General features: G+C 36.0%; 2 protein-coding genes across 5 annotated transcripts in view; one reads left to right on the plus strand and one right to left on the minus strand.

The window, feature by feature from the left end:
- LOC117155789 (cell adhesion molecule Dscam2) overlaps nucleotides 1-18,813 on the plus strand; it is a 175,238-nt gene that overhangs the window by 1,642 nt on the left and 154,783 nt on the right. For 2 of the 3 annotated variants that reach the window (XM_076619522.1, XM_076619523.1), the window contains exon 1: nucleotides 72-373. The exons of the other annotated variant lie outside the window; for it this stretch is intronic. The gene's annotated coding sequence lies outside the window, so the exon portion shown is untranslated. Of the gene's footprint in view, nucleotides 1-71; nucleotides 374-18,813 lie in introns of those variants that run through there. 3 annotated transcript variants of the gene reach the window in all.
- LOC117155749 (solute carrier family 41 member 3) lies at nucleotides 1,315-8,352 on the minus strand. Of its 2 annotated transcripts, none has more exons than XM_076619266.1 (9): nucleotides 7,668-8,352; nucleotides 6,608-6,718; nucleotides 6,260-6,535; nucleotides 5,168-5,322; nucleotides 4,304-4,637; nucleotides 3,822-4,116; nucleotides 3,476-3,681; nucleotides 3,235-3,383; nucleotides 1,315-3,142 (listed from the first exon to the last, which is right to left on the minus strand). In XM_076619266.1, exons 3-9 carry the CDS (start codon nucleotides 6,531-6,533, stop codon nucleotides 2,966-2,968), a joined length of 1,590 nt encoding a protein of 529 aa, XP_076475381.1. In that variant the 5' UTR covers nucleotides 6,534-6,535; nucleotides 6,608-6,718; nucleotides 7,668-8,352; the 3' UTR covers nucleotides 1,315-2,965. The 2 variants fall into 2 exon arrangements, with proteins under 2 accessions (XP_076475381.1, XP_033187934.1); XM_033332043.2 differs by having other exon boundaries at nucleotides 5,168-5,442; nucleotides 7,668-8,344.

The following is an 18,813-nucleotide window of genomic DNA, read 5'->3' on the forward strand; positions in this document are numbered from 1 at the left end:
AAGGTTCGTAAGGACTCGCACGGGGATACGGTAGAACTTTCATTTCGGTGAACGCGATGCAACCATCCTTTATACGTTTTGAAGGTGCCGCGCGCAAGGATGACCAATGTATGCGCTCCATTGTATGCGCAAGAGTGCGTTCCTTCGGCGCGTTATACGCGGTTGCGTCACTGCTACTACGAAATTCTTAAAAAAAAGAAGAAATTTGATCTTTTAACGGAGGATTGTTGTTACATATAAGACATATCTGTGAACGTATCAATGTGATTCTTTCGATTGAAATCATAAATTTGCAACTACTTGGAATTTTTATTATATGTAATCGAATGATACACTGGTGTTTATGAAGTTCGAGATCATATCTAAAAAATACGTAAGTTTTTAATACTCTATTACACGTATAATTACACGAATTTGAAATAATTTAGTCTGTTAATAGTCATACGCTTTAGTCAGTGACTTTTAAAATTTCGTTGAAAGAGGTATGATGTTCAGATTTTGTGTTTTAAATAATTAAAGTACTTTCTAAGATTTCATGTTTATATATCAATCTTTTGTCGTATCTAAGTTTTTATAATATTGAGTTAATACGTAAAAATAAGTAATTAGGATTGTTTGAAAACAAAATTATATTCCATCCTCTCATTTGCTAAATTCGCGCTACTTTTATGTTTTGATACCATGGCGGTATAGCATACACTATGTAACAATAATAAGTGTAACAGTAATAACTCTATCAGCACAGTAATAAAACTATCTTTATTTGTTTGTTTATATGACTGTTACGTAATTGTAATTATTATGCGATATTTTGACTTACTTTGAATAATCATATTGAAATTTGCGCCAAAGAGACATAACCTTAATACTGTGCACAATTTATTGTTCAATCAAAACTCTGTTTGGATGTTTATGAGATAGAACATGACACGTTACGAAAGTTCTATCTTCTTATATTAAATGGCGTATGATGAGTTATTTAAAACTTTATAAAATTGTAAATAATGAAGAGTACAAGATAATATAACTGCAAAATATGTGTGAATTTTACATGGTTTGAGTAGGTTAGACTTCTGTATAGATATATTATATTTCACTTTATTAGAAGGGATGTTTGCAATTACAGCAAATTGTAATAAACTTGCTTTATTAGTACATCATTAATATAGCTTTATTAGTATTTAAGAAAGTACAGAAAATGGTTTTTCTACCTCAATTTTATGGAAATTTTGTAAAACATAAGATAACGCAAAGTATTCGTATCAGTTTCATTAAATTCAACTAAAATATTGGTCATTGGAATAAAAATCATCATTTTAGAGATACAAAGTTTTATTTCAGGGGTGCAATTGCATGTACATTTTCTTTACAGATATCATTTTAAATCACAGATTGCTATGAAAGTATTGAGGAACACAAAACATTACTTTATTCTACATTAATCATTTTACGAATCTCCAGTTTGCTTAGATCGTTTGGTGTAATTCATTTTAAGATAACAATTACATATCTTTACAAGAGTATCGTAGCAAGTTTTTATAAAATACACTATATATATTATTTTGATACTATCGAATATTATTGTATATCGATCATTTACTTTACTATTTCCAGCTCTAAAATATCAAAACATAGTTGCAACCTATATAACATTAAACATATCCATTGATGTATAACATATACATCATGACTTTCTTGTTCTACTAAAAGGATTATTCAAATTTCTGCTATCGATAAAATATTTTGAACTAATAAGTCTATAATTAGAAAGCATTATCTATTTTAGATCTCTGCAGATTGCAAATATAATTTCTATTTTAAAAAGATATGCGCCATTGTATAAATAAAATTATGTGTTAGTATTAAGTTGTCTCAAAAGTTTCTTTCGTTTCATAAGGAAATACTAGATCCACAATATTTTTTGTTTTATATTATTTTATTGAATTATGTATGATCCATTTTGTTCTATTGGAATAAAATCCAGATTCAATAAAACAAAATGGATCAGACATATTGGAACAAAATCCAGATTCAATAAAACAAAAAATATTGTACATCTAGTATTTCCTTATAAAATGAAAGAGACTTTTGGAACAACCTAATACTAACAAGAATTTCATTTTGTTTTATTGAATCTGGATCTTGTTCCAATAGAACAAAATGGATCATACATAATTCAATGAAATAATATAAAACAAAAGATATTGCGCATCTATTATTTCCTTCTAAAACGAAAGAAACTTTTGGGACAACCTAATATATAATCTTCCTATGCAATACAATTATCGATCAGTGTTAAAATACTGACTAGGTCTTCTGCTTATACGTATTCATTACAATTACATTGAAAGTACAATGCACATATATCTAAAACACTTTAAATTCTGCTGCCTCATACGATTAAATATAATTAAAAACTTACAAAAAAAGTTATATATCTATCTAGTGACTGTAAGTAATCGTCAGTCGATATGTACAACAGGCAGCGTTTTATTTTTTTGTTTATTTCGTCTAATTGAGACTGTACGATCACTAGATCATAATAAATTACACTATGATGGATCACTTTGCTCGATCCAGTTACATTAGAATCAGTGTCATTGTACTTTTTTTTCCTATTCGTGTACCTATTTCAAGAACAGTGACGTATTTCTTTAATCTATTATGTTCAGCGTATAATAACTAATTAACGCGAGTAACGTACCATTAAGAACGTCTCTTAATGGAGGGAAACAATCCTGCTGTTTTATCCGTTTCAGATCAATCAGATCGTCCCGTAATAACGTATTGTACCCGTTTTCACGAAACGCTCACTCTCTTAATTAATCTTCGTCTCCTACTGTCTCGTTCATTCGTACACCATTACATCGACGTGATTACGCCGTGTAAATTATATGACATCTTCTAAGAAAAATTTGACACGCAATAAAAATTGCTTGTCAATCTTGTTACTTTAACCAGTCTTTTATTTTCCGTACTCTTGATGTATACTTATGAGGAACCAAAATGCTATCGCTAAGAATACTGTTCCCGAGAGATCGCCCAATGCCGTCAAATATGGAATAGCGGAATTGTCCGGGTCGATTTTGTGTTGCCACATAGCGTGAATAATGATATGCGCCACGTAGAGCAACAGCATAACCTGCGAAACAAAAATCGTGAATTTTTTTCCTGTGATACAAACCTTTCACTTTTTCATTAGTACACTCGAATCAACGGGCATTATATACTTACTTGAAGAACGGCCATGACGATGTAAGAAATCACAAAGCATATATGTAACGTGGACGTTCCCTTTGTGATATAATCGGCGACAAAAATAAAAATTATTTCACCGAAAATCGCCATGCAAATGAGTATTCTGGCTGTTTTCGCGTACAGCGCTAAAGAACAAGAAAGTGAAGATTATTATGTAATCGTCGAGCTGCGAAAAAGCATGTAACAGCGTAAAATTAGTTATTGTTGCATCACTTACAGCCTCTAAAGAGCGCTTTCCACGGACTGATGAAAATTTTCGAGTGTGGCGGTAAAATTCCCATAATCGTTGTCTGGTGCAATGTAGTTGAGATTCGAGATGCTTGCACAGAGACTAAATTACCACCAATTCCGTTTATGATCGGTTGAAAGATCACGAATCCATCGAACGAGTCAACAACTTGATCAAGAATCAAACCGCCAAATCTAAATTAGAACGTAAAATTGAAACAGTAGAACGACAGAATCGTGCAACGATGTATCGCGTGATTTATTCTTAAGACTAGTCAAAATTTATTCTTAAGATCAGTCAAAATTTATTAACGGCGATTGAAAGTGATACGAACCCACTGATAAACAAGGCCGATAAAACAGGAAGCCATCCAGATGTTAAAACATTTCTAGTATAGTTATTCTTAAGAACCACATAGATCCAGAATGGTAAAATTAAAAAGTAACAGCCAAGTATAACGTATAAGATCCATGGTTCTGGCGTCATTCTGTCGAACAATCCTGATGCTATCGTCGATAGAACGCTAATTGATATGACGTCTCCAAAGGAGGCAGCCAAAGGCGTAGCTAAATTGTCGGGGTTCATTTTGCATCGATATGAAATCATGATAACGGCGATCATTACAAAATCTATAAGAAAAGAAACATTAATGCAAACATTGAAACAGTGAAGTAATATGTTAAGTAATATGTTAACTTGCATTTTTTACGGTATAGCATAGTAACGTAACGTAATGAATCAACAAATTACGTTTGCAAACTTGAGATATATACCATAAATGGGAATTTGATTTGCGATCAATTATAATAATTTTACCTAGAATAAAGCAAGTGCTCGTGGCAGTGCAGACGCTAGCTGTGGCTAATAATAGGCAATTGTTCCATTTGAAAGTGTACTCGCTGCCTTCCATTATAGCGTCGACTGTGATCGCGAAGATCGATACCAAAACAGCCGCGACGATCGCCTGTATCTGTACCAATGCGATATTACCAACAATTATTTTCACGATTTCTCGAAACTCGTGCATGTTACCCAAATTGGCTTGCGTGGATATTCGTGAGGCTAAGCACATATCAAGATTGCCTTTCAAGCCCAATAGCGAAGGGATTAAAATGAATAATTGAGAAATGGTGCAGAATACTGGCCAGTCCTAAAACAGAGACGACATTTAATTAAAGAGGATTACGTTCCTCGGGATATTCTTACAAATGGAACGCAACCAAGAATGTAAATTACGTTTCAAGAATTTCTACATTAGTAAATGCCGATAAAATCTTACATAGCGAATGTTTGTACCAAAGGGGTTGGGTTGAGATTACTAGAGAGTAGGGGGTTAAGACGAGGTGGGAAAGGGTGGGATCAGAGGAAGGTATTTATGTAAAAGATTCTTGAGATTACGACCCTGTTGCCCTTGGGCCATCGTATTTCATATGTACGACAGATAAAATGCAAAGGTGTGACAAATAAGAAAGGAGTGCTACCACGTGGTTTAACATTATCTTCAGATAAATAAAACTAAAGTGTATGATCGATAAAAAAAAACTCGCGTTCGGAAAAATACGTGATTTATTCCGTTATTACGATTACTACGATCGAACTTAGATTCGTTATCTGTACGAGATAATCGAATTTGAGACGACGACCTGCTTTTAGCATTTATTAATGTTAGAGGAAACGTACCTTGACTTGGTTAAGCACCAGGCCTGCGCCGATCGTACCTATCCCGGCGATGAAAAAGGGAACAGCGACTTGGAAGGTGGTCTGATACCATTTCTCGTTTCTGAATGGTCTGTTACCAAAGCTGCCCGTGTCATTACGGAAGTCAGGATCAGGATCTGAATTTGCGACGGAAGAGATGGTCACTACGGAACTTCCACTTGAAATTGTTCCACCACCGAGATTGGACAGTGACATGTCCGTTTTGTTCTTTTGGCCGTTAGGATTTTTCAGACCCGCTATCGAGAAATCAATATATCTCACACTGAACCGTACGACGTTTCAAAGACATTTAACCATTCGTTGAAATGTTATCGCGAATTACTGAATGATGCACATGTATAGCTTTAGTCACAGCGCAGTTCCGATATTTTACATTTGTTACGAATTCTTAAAAGTTTATTCATATAAATTCACGATGTCGTCAATGGTATGTAGATCGCGAAATGCGTCGTTACTACTTCCACGCTCTCACGAAACTCATCTTTTTATTTCGTGCGAGCAGACAAGAAATAACGAATAAGGTTATCACGGTAGAACGATTGCTGTTACTTATAAATCATTTTACGACACCGATACAACATATCCTTTATTGCATTGTGCTCCCGTAGGCAATACGATACAATAAATACTTTGATCGACTAAGCGATTGTTTTATCAATACGATTGCGGCTAATTAACATAACGGATTTTCATTAATATCAATCTAAAGAATGTGTCCGCGCAAAGTTACGTTTCAATCTTTATGTTCGCCCGATTCTCCGACATGTCCGTTTTGCCGCTTGTTCAATGGAATCGCACGCGAAACAAATGAACTTTTGCGTTATCATCGTCGGCAGTAACATTCGTGATGCGTTCTATCGTACAGCGCGTCAATTTCTCATTAGAAGGTACAAATGTCTATAAAATTTGTACGGCTCGTGACCTTTTGAACGTAATATTTTAAGCATTCGAACGTACAATAACAGATATAACTGTTAAATTGTCATTGATTTTCTTTTTGCATTTTCTTTATGTCAATACTGTAAGTATCACAGTAAGTATATAAATTCTTACCTGCCACTTTCTTCACGATATCAGGTTCTGCCTTAATGTCGGTCGATGTGTTTAGTTTGTTGTCGATAGCTTTTTCCATACTATCGAAATCTAACGCATAGTTATCCTTGCCGTTTGACATGTTGTCTCGTTCTATAGTAATCGCGTGATCCTTAACTTCCCTATCATTAGGTTTGTTTACTAGATGCTCATTACGATCCGTGCAATCGTTTAACTTTATAACAGTCACGTTTGACAGTGCCGGTTCAGTCGGCGAGTCCGGAAAACCGACCATATCTGGAATATATTTGATGATTCGATAAAAGACAACGCTTAAAGGAGTCGCATCGAATTCATTTTGACACGTACCGAGTTCGGCGTTGACGGACAATTTTGTAGTATCCTCCACGATATTGGCAAAGTGCAGGATCGACTTGTGATACTTTCACGTCAGATCTGCCTATTTCTGTCAGTCTTGATCTTTAAAGTTGAAAAATAAATATGATTTATTATTCACACGAATAGAACGTCGAATTTAGAATCCGTCTAAAAACGGATAACCAAAGAAATTAATTAATTTTTCATCGTGTTGCGGAATTGACGCATTAAAGCTTATCGATCTCACCGTTAATCGTAAATTTCATTAAGCATTAAGATACTATATGACCGATATTGATCAAAGTGTCGTTCGTTAACTGATAATATACGAAGATATTCATGAACTGATAGTTACGTCTTGCTACTCTCTTAAGTCGTTGCTCTTGGTCTAGACGTTTTGATAGCATATGAAATTTAATATACGAGATCAGCATAGTATCATTAACGACACGAGGAACTTAGTTCTTGTATTACTATTAATCTAAGTCCACGTGTCGTCGGATTTAAATTACATGCGTGCAAAAATGCTGAAAACAGCCGTTTACAGTATTTCTCTAGAATCTATGTAGAGGGCACCCTTTTTTGTGAAACCTTGCAACCATGTATTGCTAGAGGTAGTGAAAATTAACGAAAGATTTATGTTTACAGGAGCATATCTCATACCAATTACATGTAATCAGGACGCTATGCCGTATACACGATACTATCGATATCTCGATAAAAATGTCCAAATCTTATTTTTAGAAACGATAATTTATCATCAAAGATGCATATAGATACTTGGCACAATACACATTTTTTAAATTACAATTGAAAACATTGTGGTTTACGTCGCTATCAGTTCATGCTAAATTACTGGTTTTTTTTTTTATGTTCGACGCGTGTAATGTTGTGCTACCGTGCTGATTATTCGCTATCATGGAAACTAAACGGTATTGCTAACAGAAAGATAGGAGAAAGATAGAGAATATGTATCGAGGCTTGACAGAATGAAACAAACAAGAAAAAAAGGAAAAGAACGAATAAACTCTTATCTTGACTTAATACTTACGTAGTAACGATGTATTGAGGAATTTGCGCCAGCGTGTCCACGTTTCCTTGAAAAGTGTTTATTGTTCTTTGATACTTGATTAACCTTGCCACTTCTGATTGTTCACTGCTCGATCTTGTTGTTGAACTCGCGTGTGATTTTGTACGGGACTCTTCTCGATCCGTGCTACGTGAGCCGAAATAAAAAGTTGGCTTCGTCGTGTCACGATGGCACACTGTGATCGATGTTCGATCCAGCGTTCTGAGAATTGTACAAGGAAAGGTGCACAGAGGTAGAGATCCCGGGGAAAAACAAAATGACGGAATGGGCTTCGCACGGTAAATGCACCACCGACTCCAGAACTCAACTGTTTCGCTCAAGCGGTTGTGGCTGACTGATAAAAGAAGCTTTACTTCATTTGTTGGCACTTCGGCCGCTCAAATGCATGGCTGCGAGGTACTGTTGTCCGGACATACCCACGTGCGCCATCTCGACCGACGGTGGTGGGGAAGCTTATTGTAAATAGATCGTAGATCGTAGATCATTTATTGATTCGCTATATCACTTGCGAGAAATTCTTGTTTCATCCATGACTCTCAGTCTGGAATGGCGTCTCCTCTCGCGTTTCTAATGCAGTTTATTCGCATATATATAATATGATCGTACGCGTAACGAATGATATAGATTCGAGAAAAACCTTGAATTTAATTAAATGTAGTGTTCATGTTAGAAAGCAAAAATAATCATAAGAAGCGTAATCGTATCTTTTAATCGCTTCCGAGCTACTGGTCCTTGTAAGATCGAGGTTGTTAACAATTTTATTTGCATTCGTACGTGATCGAAATAAAAGAGCGATTTATCTTAATTATTGCATTCGCGTGCTTTCATTTGTTGTATCTGTTCTTCGATCATCAGTAAAGATCTCTATCGTAATTCCTTTTTTAATTATTTCTTGTCTAAAGTGATTTAATATGCGAAATTGCTCAAGGTGAGTGATCCAATATTGGAAAAAAGGACGTATAATGTTAGGAAGTCTCTCTCTCTCTTTTTTTTTTTTTAATGGAAGGATAAACGGGCACGAATATCGTACGATATGTATGAAACGGTCCGAACGTTGAATATCATACTGTTCGAACACCAACGGTCAAAGAAGACATCGGCAGGTACGCAAAAAAATACAAGGAGAGCACGGCAATAGATCCAAACCATTTGGCTGCTGAAGCGAGCAAAAGTCTCCTGGAAGAAGACTAAAAAGAGAACCCCCACTGACTTTACTAAAGAAATAAAATAGTCAAACTCGAAGATGGTATCCCGCTGGGGGTAGCCATCCACATGTTACTTAGAAATTATTTTTTTTTATTTTTATTTATTAAAATTTACAATTAATTCTCGCATTGAGAATGCTTAGAAATTAAGCTAAAAAGATTTACCGAATGCCCAGTTGGAGAAATTGTAAAATACAGATTAAATAATAGTAGAAAAAAAATACCGTTAGGGATTTAGTTGTCATTGTACACTCTCAATATAAATGTGAACGTAAATTGTCCATACATGTGGTAAGTACAAATTGTCAATATAATTGTAAAATTCTAAGTAAATTGCACATAAATCGTAAGTATAACTGTCAATATAAATTGTGAATGTGTTAGGATAGGTCAATGTAAACTATCAATATAGACTGTGAATCTAAATCCGCTTATGACTCTAACAGCATATCTGCCTTTCTTTCTTAAATAGTCCGAATACCCTTGGAAAGCCCTAATTTCCTGAAAAACCCAAAATTTCCTACCTCTCAAGTTGTAAACTTAATGATGCGGATCTTGTTAAGAGCCTAAGAGATTAAACACCCTACGTACTCAATGGGTCCGCTCTAAAGTAAACATACAGTTTGAATGGGCAATATTAGAGGATATGCGCCCACCAGGATGCACAATTACAAGATTGAGGAATAGATTCCCACTCCTTAAACTCAATGGTAAGATGTTTATTCAGTTGAAACATCAACATGGTAAGGAGGAATTCAACTATAGGGAACAGCAAGTAATTCGAACATTGAAATACTTCAACGCTTCCAATCGAAAACGCTAAGATCCCTTATAAATGCACCCTGGTATGTCACCAACGAAATAATACATCGCGACCTCAAGATACCCACAGTCAAAGAGGAAATAGCAAAATATAGCGACAGATATAGCAAAAGAGTCAACAAACATCGAAACACCCTAATTACTGGATTACTTGATACGACGGACCAGATCCGCAGGCTGAAGAGACACTACCCGTTAGACCTAAACACTAGATTTAATTAGATATTTATATTAAGTAATATTTACTTATTTATAACACTTACTTATAAATTATACTTATCTATAATAAGTATTTATTATAAATAATTAGCCATGTTACTGCGCCACGCCAGAAAAAATTACTGAAAATTCTCAATGCGAGAATTGATTGTAAATATTAATGAAAAAAAAAAGAACATGGTAAGAAGGAAAACTCGGGGATGGAGAGTTAGTATATAAGGACCAGGCGAAGCTTCTTCAAGCAGTCTTAAAGCAGAATTCATCAGAGCGTCATATTCTTCGTGTTATATTATACAGTGCGAATAAATCAATTACAATTAACATTACTCGGCATCTTTAATCTATCTCCACCTTGAACGTTAAAAGCGTTCGCAGTTCGTGATATCAATCGATCAGTTGCAACCTGACTGATCATCACCTAGTTGAGAATTCGCAACACATACAATCGATTAAATATTACGGCGGCTGAGAAGATATATTCGTCTCCATTTTACAGTATCCTATGGTATGCAAATGTAATTGCACGGATGTAAATCCGTTGGTTTCGCACCATGATCATTTTCGAAGGAATTTCTCAATAATTGGTATTCCGTGCGTGCGGTTACGCGAACCGAATGGGATTACCTTCGTTCTTTTCAATGACGTCATATCCAATGCGATTCGCGAATGAACGGGGAAATACCTAACACGCGACACGCGTTGTCGTGCAGTTTTAAGATCTGATAGCTGATGTCAGCAAATGCATGATAATAGTACAGCATTATGCAAATTTCTTTAAAAACCACTAACAAACGTAATTATTTTAAAGCAATTAGTCTTCTCTGCATAATTTACAATTTTTATCGTAGAAAATCTGATTATTAATATCGGCTTCGAACGAATGCAATGCCGTTAAAAGAGAACAAAATTTAAATTGCTTAGTTAATTACATAGTTAGATTAGATCGAAAAATTCATGATGAAGGTTTTTCAACGACTCCGTTAATTTCTCTCGCGAACTTGTTATCATCTAAAGACGTTTCATCTGAATTAACATCGATTCGACTACTACATCGCCGATTCGAGACAACTGTCTGGGTAATATTATTATTTTCCTCACCTTATCCCTCCAGTTTCAGAGTGATTTCATCAGATAGTGAGAAGTATATCTCGGTTCGTGTAGAGTTTATTACTCCTTCAATTTAGAGAATCGCAGATGCACATGACGCAGCGATTTTAATTTCACGCGGTGCGCGGTTGATAATCGACTCCTTTTTCCTAGAAATCACTGTAAATACGCGTATTGACACTTTTTGACGTTGAAACGTCTAGCAACGCGACTTACGAACGTCTTTCGCTAGGTCATATCCGATGTGATACGCGAGTCGGTTGAAGACTAATTTGACGAGGATATTCATTACAAACGTTAACACAAAGTATAGGTCGAGTATGTGTGTTCATATTTACGTTTCAAAATATAATTACAGTACAGTTGATTTTACTTTCTATTGAAGGAGTAAGATCGAAGAGGTAGGTCTAACTGCCGTGTCGCGCTTGTCTATTCGTTATACAAAGATCAAACAATTATAATTTAAATCGAAATACACGCAGCTAAGTAAATATTATAATTTTGAGATTTGATGATTATATTTTCGATTTTGATTACGTCAAGGCATCTAAAAATGCAATGAAACTGAATTAGCCCGCGTTCGTCAGATAATGAATTAACTGTTCCGATATCGTTACCGTGAAAAAAACAATAAAATCTTCTACTCGCTGACATTTGGCACTTTTCGCTCATTATAATACTCCAATGTAAACAAGCTTTATAGCATCTTTATTGCCGGTTGTAAAACGAGTGAATCCCTTCCACGATTTGTGTGCTATAATCAGCATTATAAAATGCATTATGCACCGTCTGATTAGCAGCGAATTTTCACGAGCTTACTGTATTTAATATCTTTATTTTCGTTTTTTGTTCCTCTGTTTGGAACGATACAAATGATACTTCTATTGCATTTATCTTATTGTTAGAGCATTATCACGATGTATTTCTTAGCAATGTGGAAAATAGAGATTTCCGATGTATCTATTATTTATTGATATTAAAACAATTTTTTTTAATTTTACCGCGTTATGTGTAACAGTTTGTACATAGTATAGTCATTGTCCTAGATTTCAACGTGATTGTTGTTGAAAATGTATTGTTATTCTCGATACAATGTTCTTGCTTAAATTACTATGATAAATTAAGGGAAACATTGATTCTCAGAAACGCGAGGAAATATAAATGCCCATATTCATTCGTATTCCAAAGAAGTAATTCTAATCTATCCTCATTGTTATCTCTCGTTCTTTTCAAGGAGATTACGTAAAAAAACTGATTTTCTTGACAAGATTTTCTAAAAGGATAAAACTATTTATTACTAAAGATTATATCGACTTACGTGCAATTTAAAATCTCAATTGCCATCGACTTTAATATCTTCAGAAAGTATTTTTTGTAATATTTGATCATGAGAAAGATACTTACTGACAACCTTCAGTCGACGGTACGTTGAGAGCCTTGTTTGTTGCAAAGAACAATAATTGTCATTGATAATAGAGATTACAATAATAAGAAATTTCTGTCGTAAGTATCATGAAAGCACATATGGTAATGTAATAAAAATTAAGATAATCGTTACGATTTTCATTGATCTAATGTTCAGTTAAGATATAAACTCGAGTGTCGTGGCATAAATGATTGCGATATTTGATTTTATCAGTTCCATGAATGATTATATTTAACTCGTGCTTTATCAAAATCTTTATCGGTGTGTTTTTGATTGGAATATCATTACTTTCTTTTTGTGTGTGACGCACAAAACATTCGGATGTATAATATCTAAGCTGATATATTTTATAATGAGACCATAATCATTTAGTAATTTTTGATAAAACGCATGCGATTGCATGAGATAAAAGCTTAAATTTTTTCCAATAAAGACATTTTTTCGAATGAAAAAGATTGAAAGGAATTTATTGATGCGCGGATTGAAAGGGATTTTATTGATTATATGACAAGAGTGAGGAACAGAGAATGAAACGACAGAGTTAATGATTATTAGACTATATTATTGGACGTATCCAACTATTCTTGACTAACAAATAATATTTATCGACGAACAACGAACTTCTATGAACTTACATTGTAATTTTGATTCTCGAATATTTTGATTTTCGCTCCTTCGATTTTTGTACCCTCGGTCGTGTCAGAACAATTGCTAACAACAATTTTAAAGTGAATGTCAAATCTAATTGATGAACATTAATGTAATGAAGCTATTTACGTGTCGCGTTTATAATCTCTCAAAGGTTTCGGATGATATTTTTCGCTCGATGGTAAAAGCATTCATTGAAAGAAATGTACATACAATAGTTTTTCTGAGATATTGTATACCTAACTTATATAAAAGAGCTTGTATGTGTCTCCGGATGGAATTTGATCAATTTCTGTATGTTTGCATTGGATTGAAAGAATGAAAATGTGGTTGCACAATACACGTTTTTCCATACAGGTCAGGTATACTGGACACGTTGCAAATTGTCTCTTTCGATCATTCGACTCGCATTTACTTTGATCCTCTCGCATATACATATTATTCGCAGATATAAATACTCCATAATTTGTTTATTTAATTTCTCGTATATTAATATCAATTTTCTTTTTATTCCTCGAAAAGAAAGTCGAAACATAATATAGAGCAAGGTATAAATATTAGAACCTCTATCGTGTAAATATTTATAAATATATGTATTTAGATGAAAGCATTACATTAGGAACATTCGGTTTGCTGTATTCTAACGTTACGTTACAGCTCTCGTTACGCTTAAAATTATGGATCTCTTGTCTTTCTCTTTCTTTTCATTTTTCGTCTTTTATAGAATCGGTAGTCCTTTTTGCTCGATAAAACATTCTATTGCGTAAAAAAGATATTCTTCTATATCGTGAAAAAGTCTTGTATCTTCGCCGTATTGAGGAAGATCTACTCTTTCTCTCCCTTTCTTTCTCTCTCTTTCTCTCTCTCTCTCTTTCTCTCTTTCTCTCTTTCTCTCTCGTTTTCTCTTTTATTTGCAAAAATAATAATTTTGTATATTTTGGATTTTTCCAAAAAAATATTTTGTTGCGAATATGTTCTTAACTTGTTTAACTTTATTTATTTCTATCTTTTATCTTTTTTTCTGTTCGTTTCGTTGGTAATGACTAAGTAGCCGGCTTAAAAATTACTGATCATATCAGACGAATGTAATAGTCTTCCGTTTTAATGTTCCTTGTCACAGTTGTTCGTAATTAACATACTGTCTGTATGTCTGTATCTAATTAGACAAAATGACGTCGAATTCTTGCGATGACCGTTCATTATGCATACACACACATAATCTGCGCACCAGATATACGCATATATTTTAATAATTCGTCATCGAAACAGTATTTACTTGTACTTGTGGTTCACCGAATAGATACATTCATTTTAATTACACTATTTCACCATTATCCGCTAAGAGAGAAACAACTAGGGGACCCTGAATTGTGGTACTTATCGATCGAATATCTTCTTAAATACTTAATAGTATTTACGCGTAGTAGATACGCGGATAGTAGCTCCGCGTATCGCCATTTTACATTTAACAACTAATTTTGATTTTCTCTCAGTGACTTATCCCACTATCCATGTTACGTATTACGATATCCTTATCAGCTAGATATAATTTTGCCGCTTAACGGTATTGCTTAACTTTATAGTGTACACAATTCGCACAATTCACACACGTACATACATACATACATGTTTTGTTGTTTAGAGAGACGTAAAAACAGAATTTCTAAATGTGTGTATATATAATCACACCGTTGATCTAGAGCCTTGTGACAGGGTCATTCCTTCCAATTATAACATTAACGCGTGGTGTAACTTCGATTAAGTAAAGCTTAACTTAGGAACGTACGTTTATATAACACGTTAATAGGAACTTAATAAGTTGTCTTGTATCACGTTACCACATCATATCATTTCCGTGCGAAACGTTTTCATCAGTGATATTTACAAGTTACCTAAGTATGTCTCGAGCGCCGAATTTTTGCGCGTCGATAACCTATTCTTTTTGCTCCTCCACCCATGGAGTACGACAGTCATGTCGCTTGTTTCAGTCAAAAAACACGAATAATTAGTTGTTACGTGAGTTAAGAGTAGTAGTAGAATATGTTGTGTCATGCACATATTTCTGTGCGTTCGGAAATTTTTGTAGCGCTTGCGTAATATTTTCAACCGAAGAAGTATTATTGTCAGGTATTTTTCCAAGTTTACATAAGAGGAAACTTAAGTTTACTAGATCCTCGTATATGTATGTACATAATATATAAAATACAGTCGTTTCGAAGTTGTTTTGGCTGGAATGAGATGGTGAGGAGTAATTGTGTAAACTTAATGCGTTTCACGATCAACGCTAGAAATATCGGTGACTAAATTATAAACCTTGTACCAAGAAAATCAAAGTAAAAAACGAACAAGTAAGCTTTCGTTCGTATTCCTTAAATTCCGAATAATGTACCGTTGTAAGTGTATAAAATTTGTATGAAAAATTCTGATTGGTCGTTTTCACTACTACGATAGTTCTAGTGTTAGAATTAACCACCTATCGGTTTCAGCCAGGTGCCACTCCGCGTAACAAACTTTCGAACAAAAATATCAAGTACGAGCTCGCACGTTATATTTTACCACCACGCGTCTTTCGGACTTGTATTTTGTACCCTTTCGCGTTTCTTGAACCAAAATTTAATTTACGACTCCGCTCGCACCTTTGTGTTTCTCGTTTACGCCGGATTTCATTAAAGCATAGAAAAAAAAGAGGTGCGGAAAAGTGAAAGGCACGTGTCGCTTAAAAGGGGTGCACGTGAGTCGGTTCACCCTTCCGCTCGGTGGAGCCTATTCACAATGGCTATGTTAATTCTTCGCGTTTTTTCCGACATCGACCCTAATTTCACGATTTCGATGCGTTCTACAAACTTTTCTTTTTTTTCCCATCATTCTTGTCGCTCGAACCCTTGGTCGTGCGCGCGGTATTCCTCGGAACAGTGGCACGTTCCCATCTGTCGTCGTGGTCGTTCGTCGACAGGTCGTCGGAAAGAAAACAGGGGAGTGGCGGGTCGGTTACAATGGAGTTCGGAAACGGGCTCGTGTTAAGCCATGAGAGCGGCGGAGGGACGAAATCTTATAAAAGATTTCCAAAATATTGTGTAAATCGGCTGGGGTGCGTGCCAGCTGAAAATTTGGGGTGAAATTCGTCGAAACGGTAAGCGTATGCCATGGCGCGCAGCCGGCACGCTTCACGCGCCACAACGCTGCTAAACAAATAAAGGGTTGTGCGCCTTTTCCGCGGCCCCTTTTTAAAACTCCGAAAACCGACCGTCGAACAATGCCGATATTTTCACCCCGTTCGGCCAAGTTTTTCTCGAATCGCGGATTTTTCTGGATATTCCCCACCGAAATCGTTGAACCGGAAAAAAGGGTATATACGTGTATGTGTGTGTACATATATGATTCGTAGAAAAAAGGAAAAAAAGGAGAGAAAGGAAAAGCGATCGTGTATTTGTCGCGCGGAGAAAAACGAGGGTGAGTTCGGTGAAAGGATTCCATGAATTTCAGCCTTTTTATTTTACGCGCACTCGAATTTTTTGTTCAATGTTACGCGATTCTAGCGACGGTATTGTAAGGCAACTGACACCGATATTTCATTTCTCCGTAACACGGTTTTCAAGGGAAGCTACCTTGATACGAGATTCGTTTATCGTACTGCTTTCGCTATATTTTATATATTCGTCCGATGCGATGTCACGTGTTTACGTTCGAACGCGTACTCGCGATTTCGATGAAAATCGTGTCAATAGACGAACTACTTGGCTCTGTTTTTAATCCTTCCGATAAAAAAGTTACACATATCCTAGGACATTCTTCGAAGAAGAAAAGGCTAAATGACAATGAACGTCGTTGAGATTCTACCGTACTCTGATTTGTGTCGAAATTTGTCTACGGTGAGCGTCCTTCTCTTCGGCGGTGACACTCTCATTCGTAAGATCGAACAATAGGGTTTCACGAAATTCGCTACGTAGCGAAATATTTCGTCGACCCTCATCTCGCCACGTGGATTCTTTTGATCGTCGAAGACGGCGGTCACGACTGTGTGTGGTAGTGTCCGTGGTGGCGAAATTATTACGGGGGGATGAAATTTCCAAGTTGTTGGACGATAGGGGAAAGAAAGTGAACGGCGGAGCCAAGGAAGAAGAGACGAAAGGGGCGAGTGTATCGAGAGGAGGGGAGTGGGTTCGAGAAGGGAGAGGCTTTGATAATTGCAATTCACTTCCTTGTCAGGGTATAAGCAGCGTTGCGGTTGTGGTAGTTGATGAGCAGGAGAAACGGGGTGGACCAGGAAAGAGGGAGGGATATGTACGGTTCGATACCTTTCTTAAATTTACCACGAACTTTGAGACGCGACCACCGCTACTATCACCACCATCGCTACTGTCTTCGTAAATAATTGACGGGGAAACAGAAGCAAAGATCCCGATTATTTTATCCTATGTAGGGTGAAAGAAAGCAAGTCGATAAACGAAACATCGGCCGCATTCGAAGGTTTACTATATCGATGCACTTCGACTTCTTGAATTGAAATGTCAGTATTATTCTCTTAACACACTGTGGCATGCTGTTGCATCGCTTGTACTGTTACCTCGCGCACAATTTTGCAAGGTGAATATGTAAATGGAAAATATGGCAACTCTTGAGAAAATAAAAAACGTCGTTTCACGTTTGCCCTTGGCAATGCTTGAAAAATACAAGGTATCGATGTGTTAAAAAAAGAAATATACACACACACACACATATATATATAGGTACGTTCTATCTTGAAAAGATTTATTGTCGTTGGATTCTTAGAGAACGAAATAAAGAGAGATTTATTTCATCTTTTTACGGTTTTGTTATTTTCTTTTCTACTTGATTTATTTTTTGACTTTCATTCGTCTTTATTTTAAAAAAACCAATTTCCTCGCATGGTTTCTCATCATCGAGGCTGGTTAAGGTTGTTATCGATAATTAATACCCCAAGGCGAACGATAATGAAAAATTGGCAGTTCTTTTGTCTATAGGAGGGAATGTAATTCCCCTCCATATATATTTCCCCGTTTTCGGAGCTCTTGGAAACCGCAAGATGTTATTGATTTTTATACATATCCCCGGTGGGTGTGGGTGGGTAGACGTCCAATTTTCGGTGTGTACGTACGTTTGTGTGTTTACGTACGAGAGTAGGGGCTAGCTGTGTGTCATTTACTCATTGGTGGTCGTTGGTTCGAGAGGGATAGAAACTGTTGCCTTCCGCCTTCCCTTTTCAAACCGTTGACTCCGGCCATCAACCAAAAAGAAAAGTCCGATATAGCGCAAGCGTTTCACGTCTTTGGATCGTGCTCTCCCTCTCGCTGAAAATTGACCAACCCGCTTTTCCTTTCGTTTGCCCATAAAATATTATCCCTCGCTACGCTCACGAAGAATCATCGAGAAAGGGAAACTCTTTCTTTCTTCTCTTTCCCTCCGACTCTCTTCGCGTTTCCACCCCTCTTTTTCTTTCCAATTTTTCTCCCCAATTCTACGTTGTTGCGAGTGTGATGAAAAAAAAAATTGTACTGGAAAGGAAACCGGATACGGTCATGTTTGACTTACACTTTTTGTTCGATAAAACGACAAAAGTGCGGGACACGCGAGCAATTTGTCACATTTAATTTGTCAGGGCACCCTTTCGCATCGCGTTGAAAAACTCGTAGGAGTGGCACCTTTTAAAACGCGGGGCAGC

Source organism: Bombus vancouverensis, chromosome 6 (assembly GCF_051014615.1).
Source record: "Bombus vancouverensis nearcticus chromosome 6, iyBomVanc1_principal, whole genome shotgun sequence".
In the NCBI taxonomy this organism is placed as follows: Eukaryota; Metazoa; Arthropoda; class Insecta; order Hymenoptera; family Apidae; genus Bombus; species Bombus vancouverensis.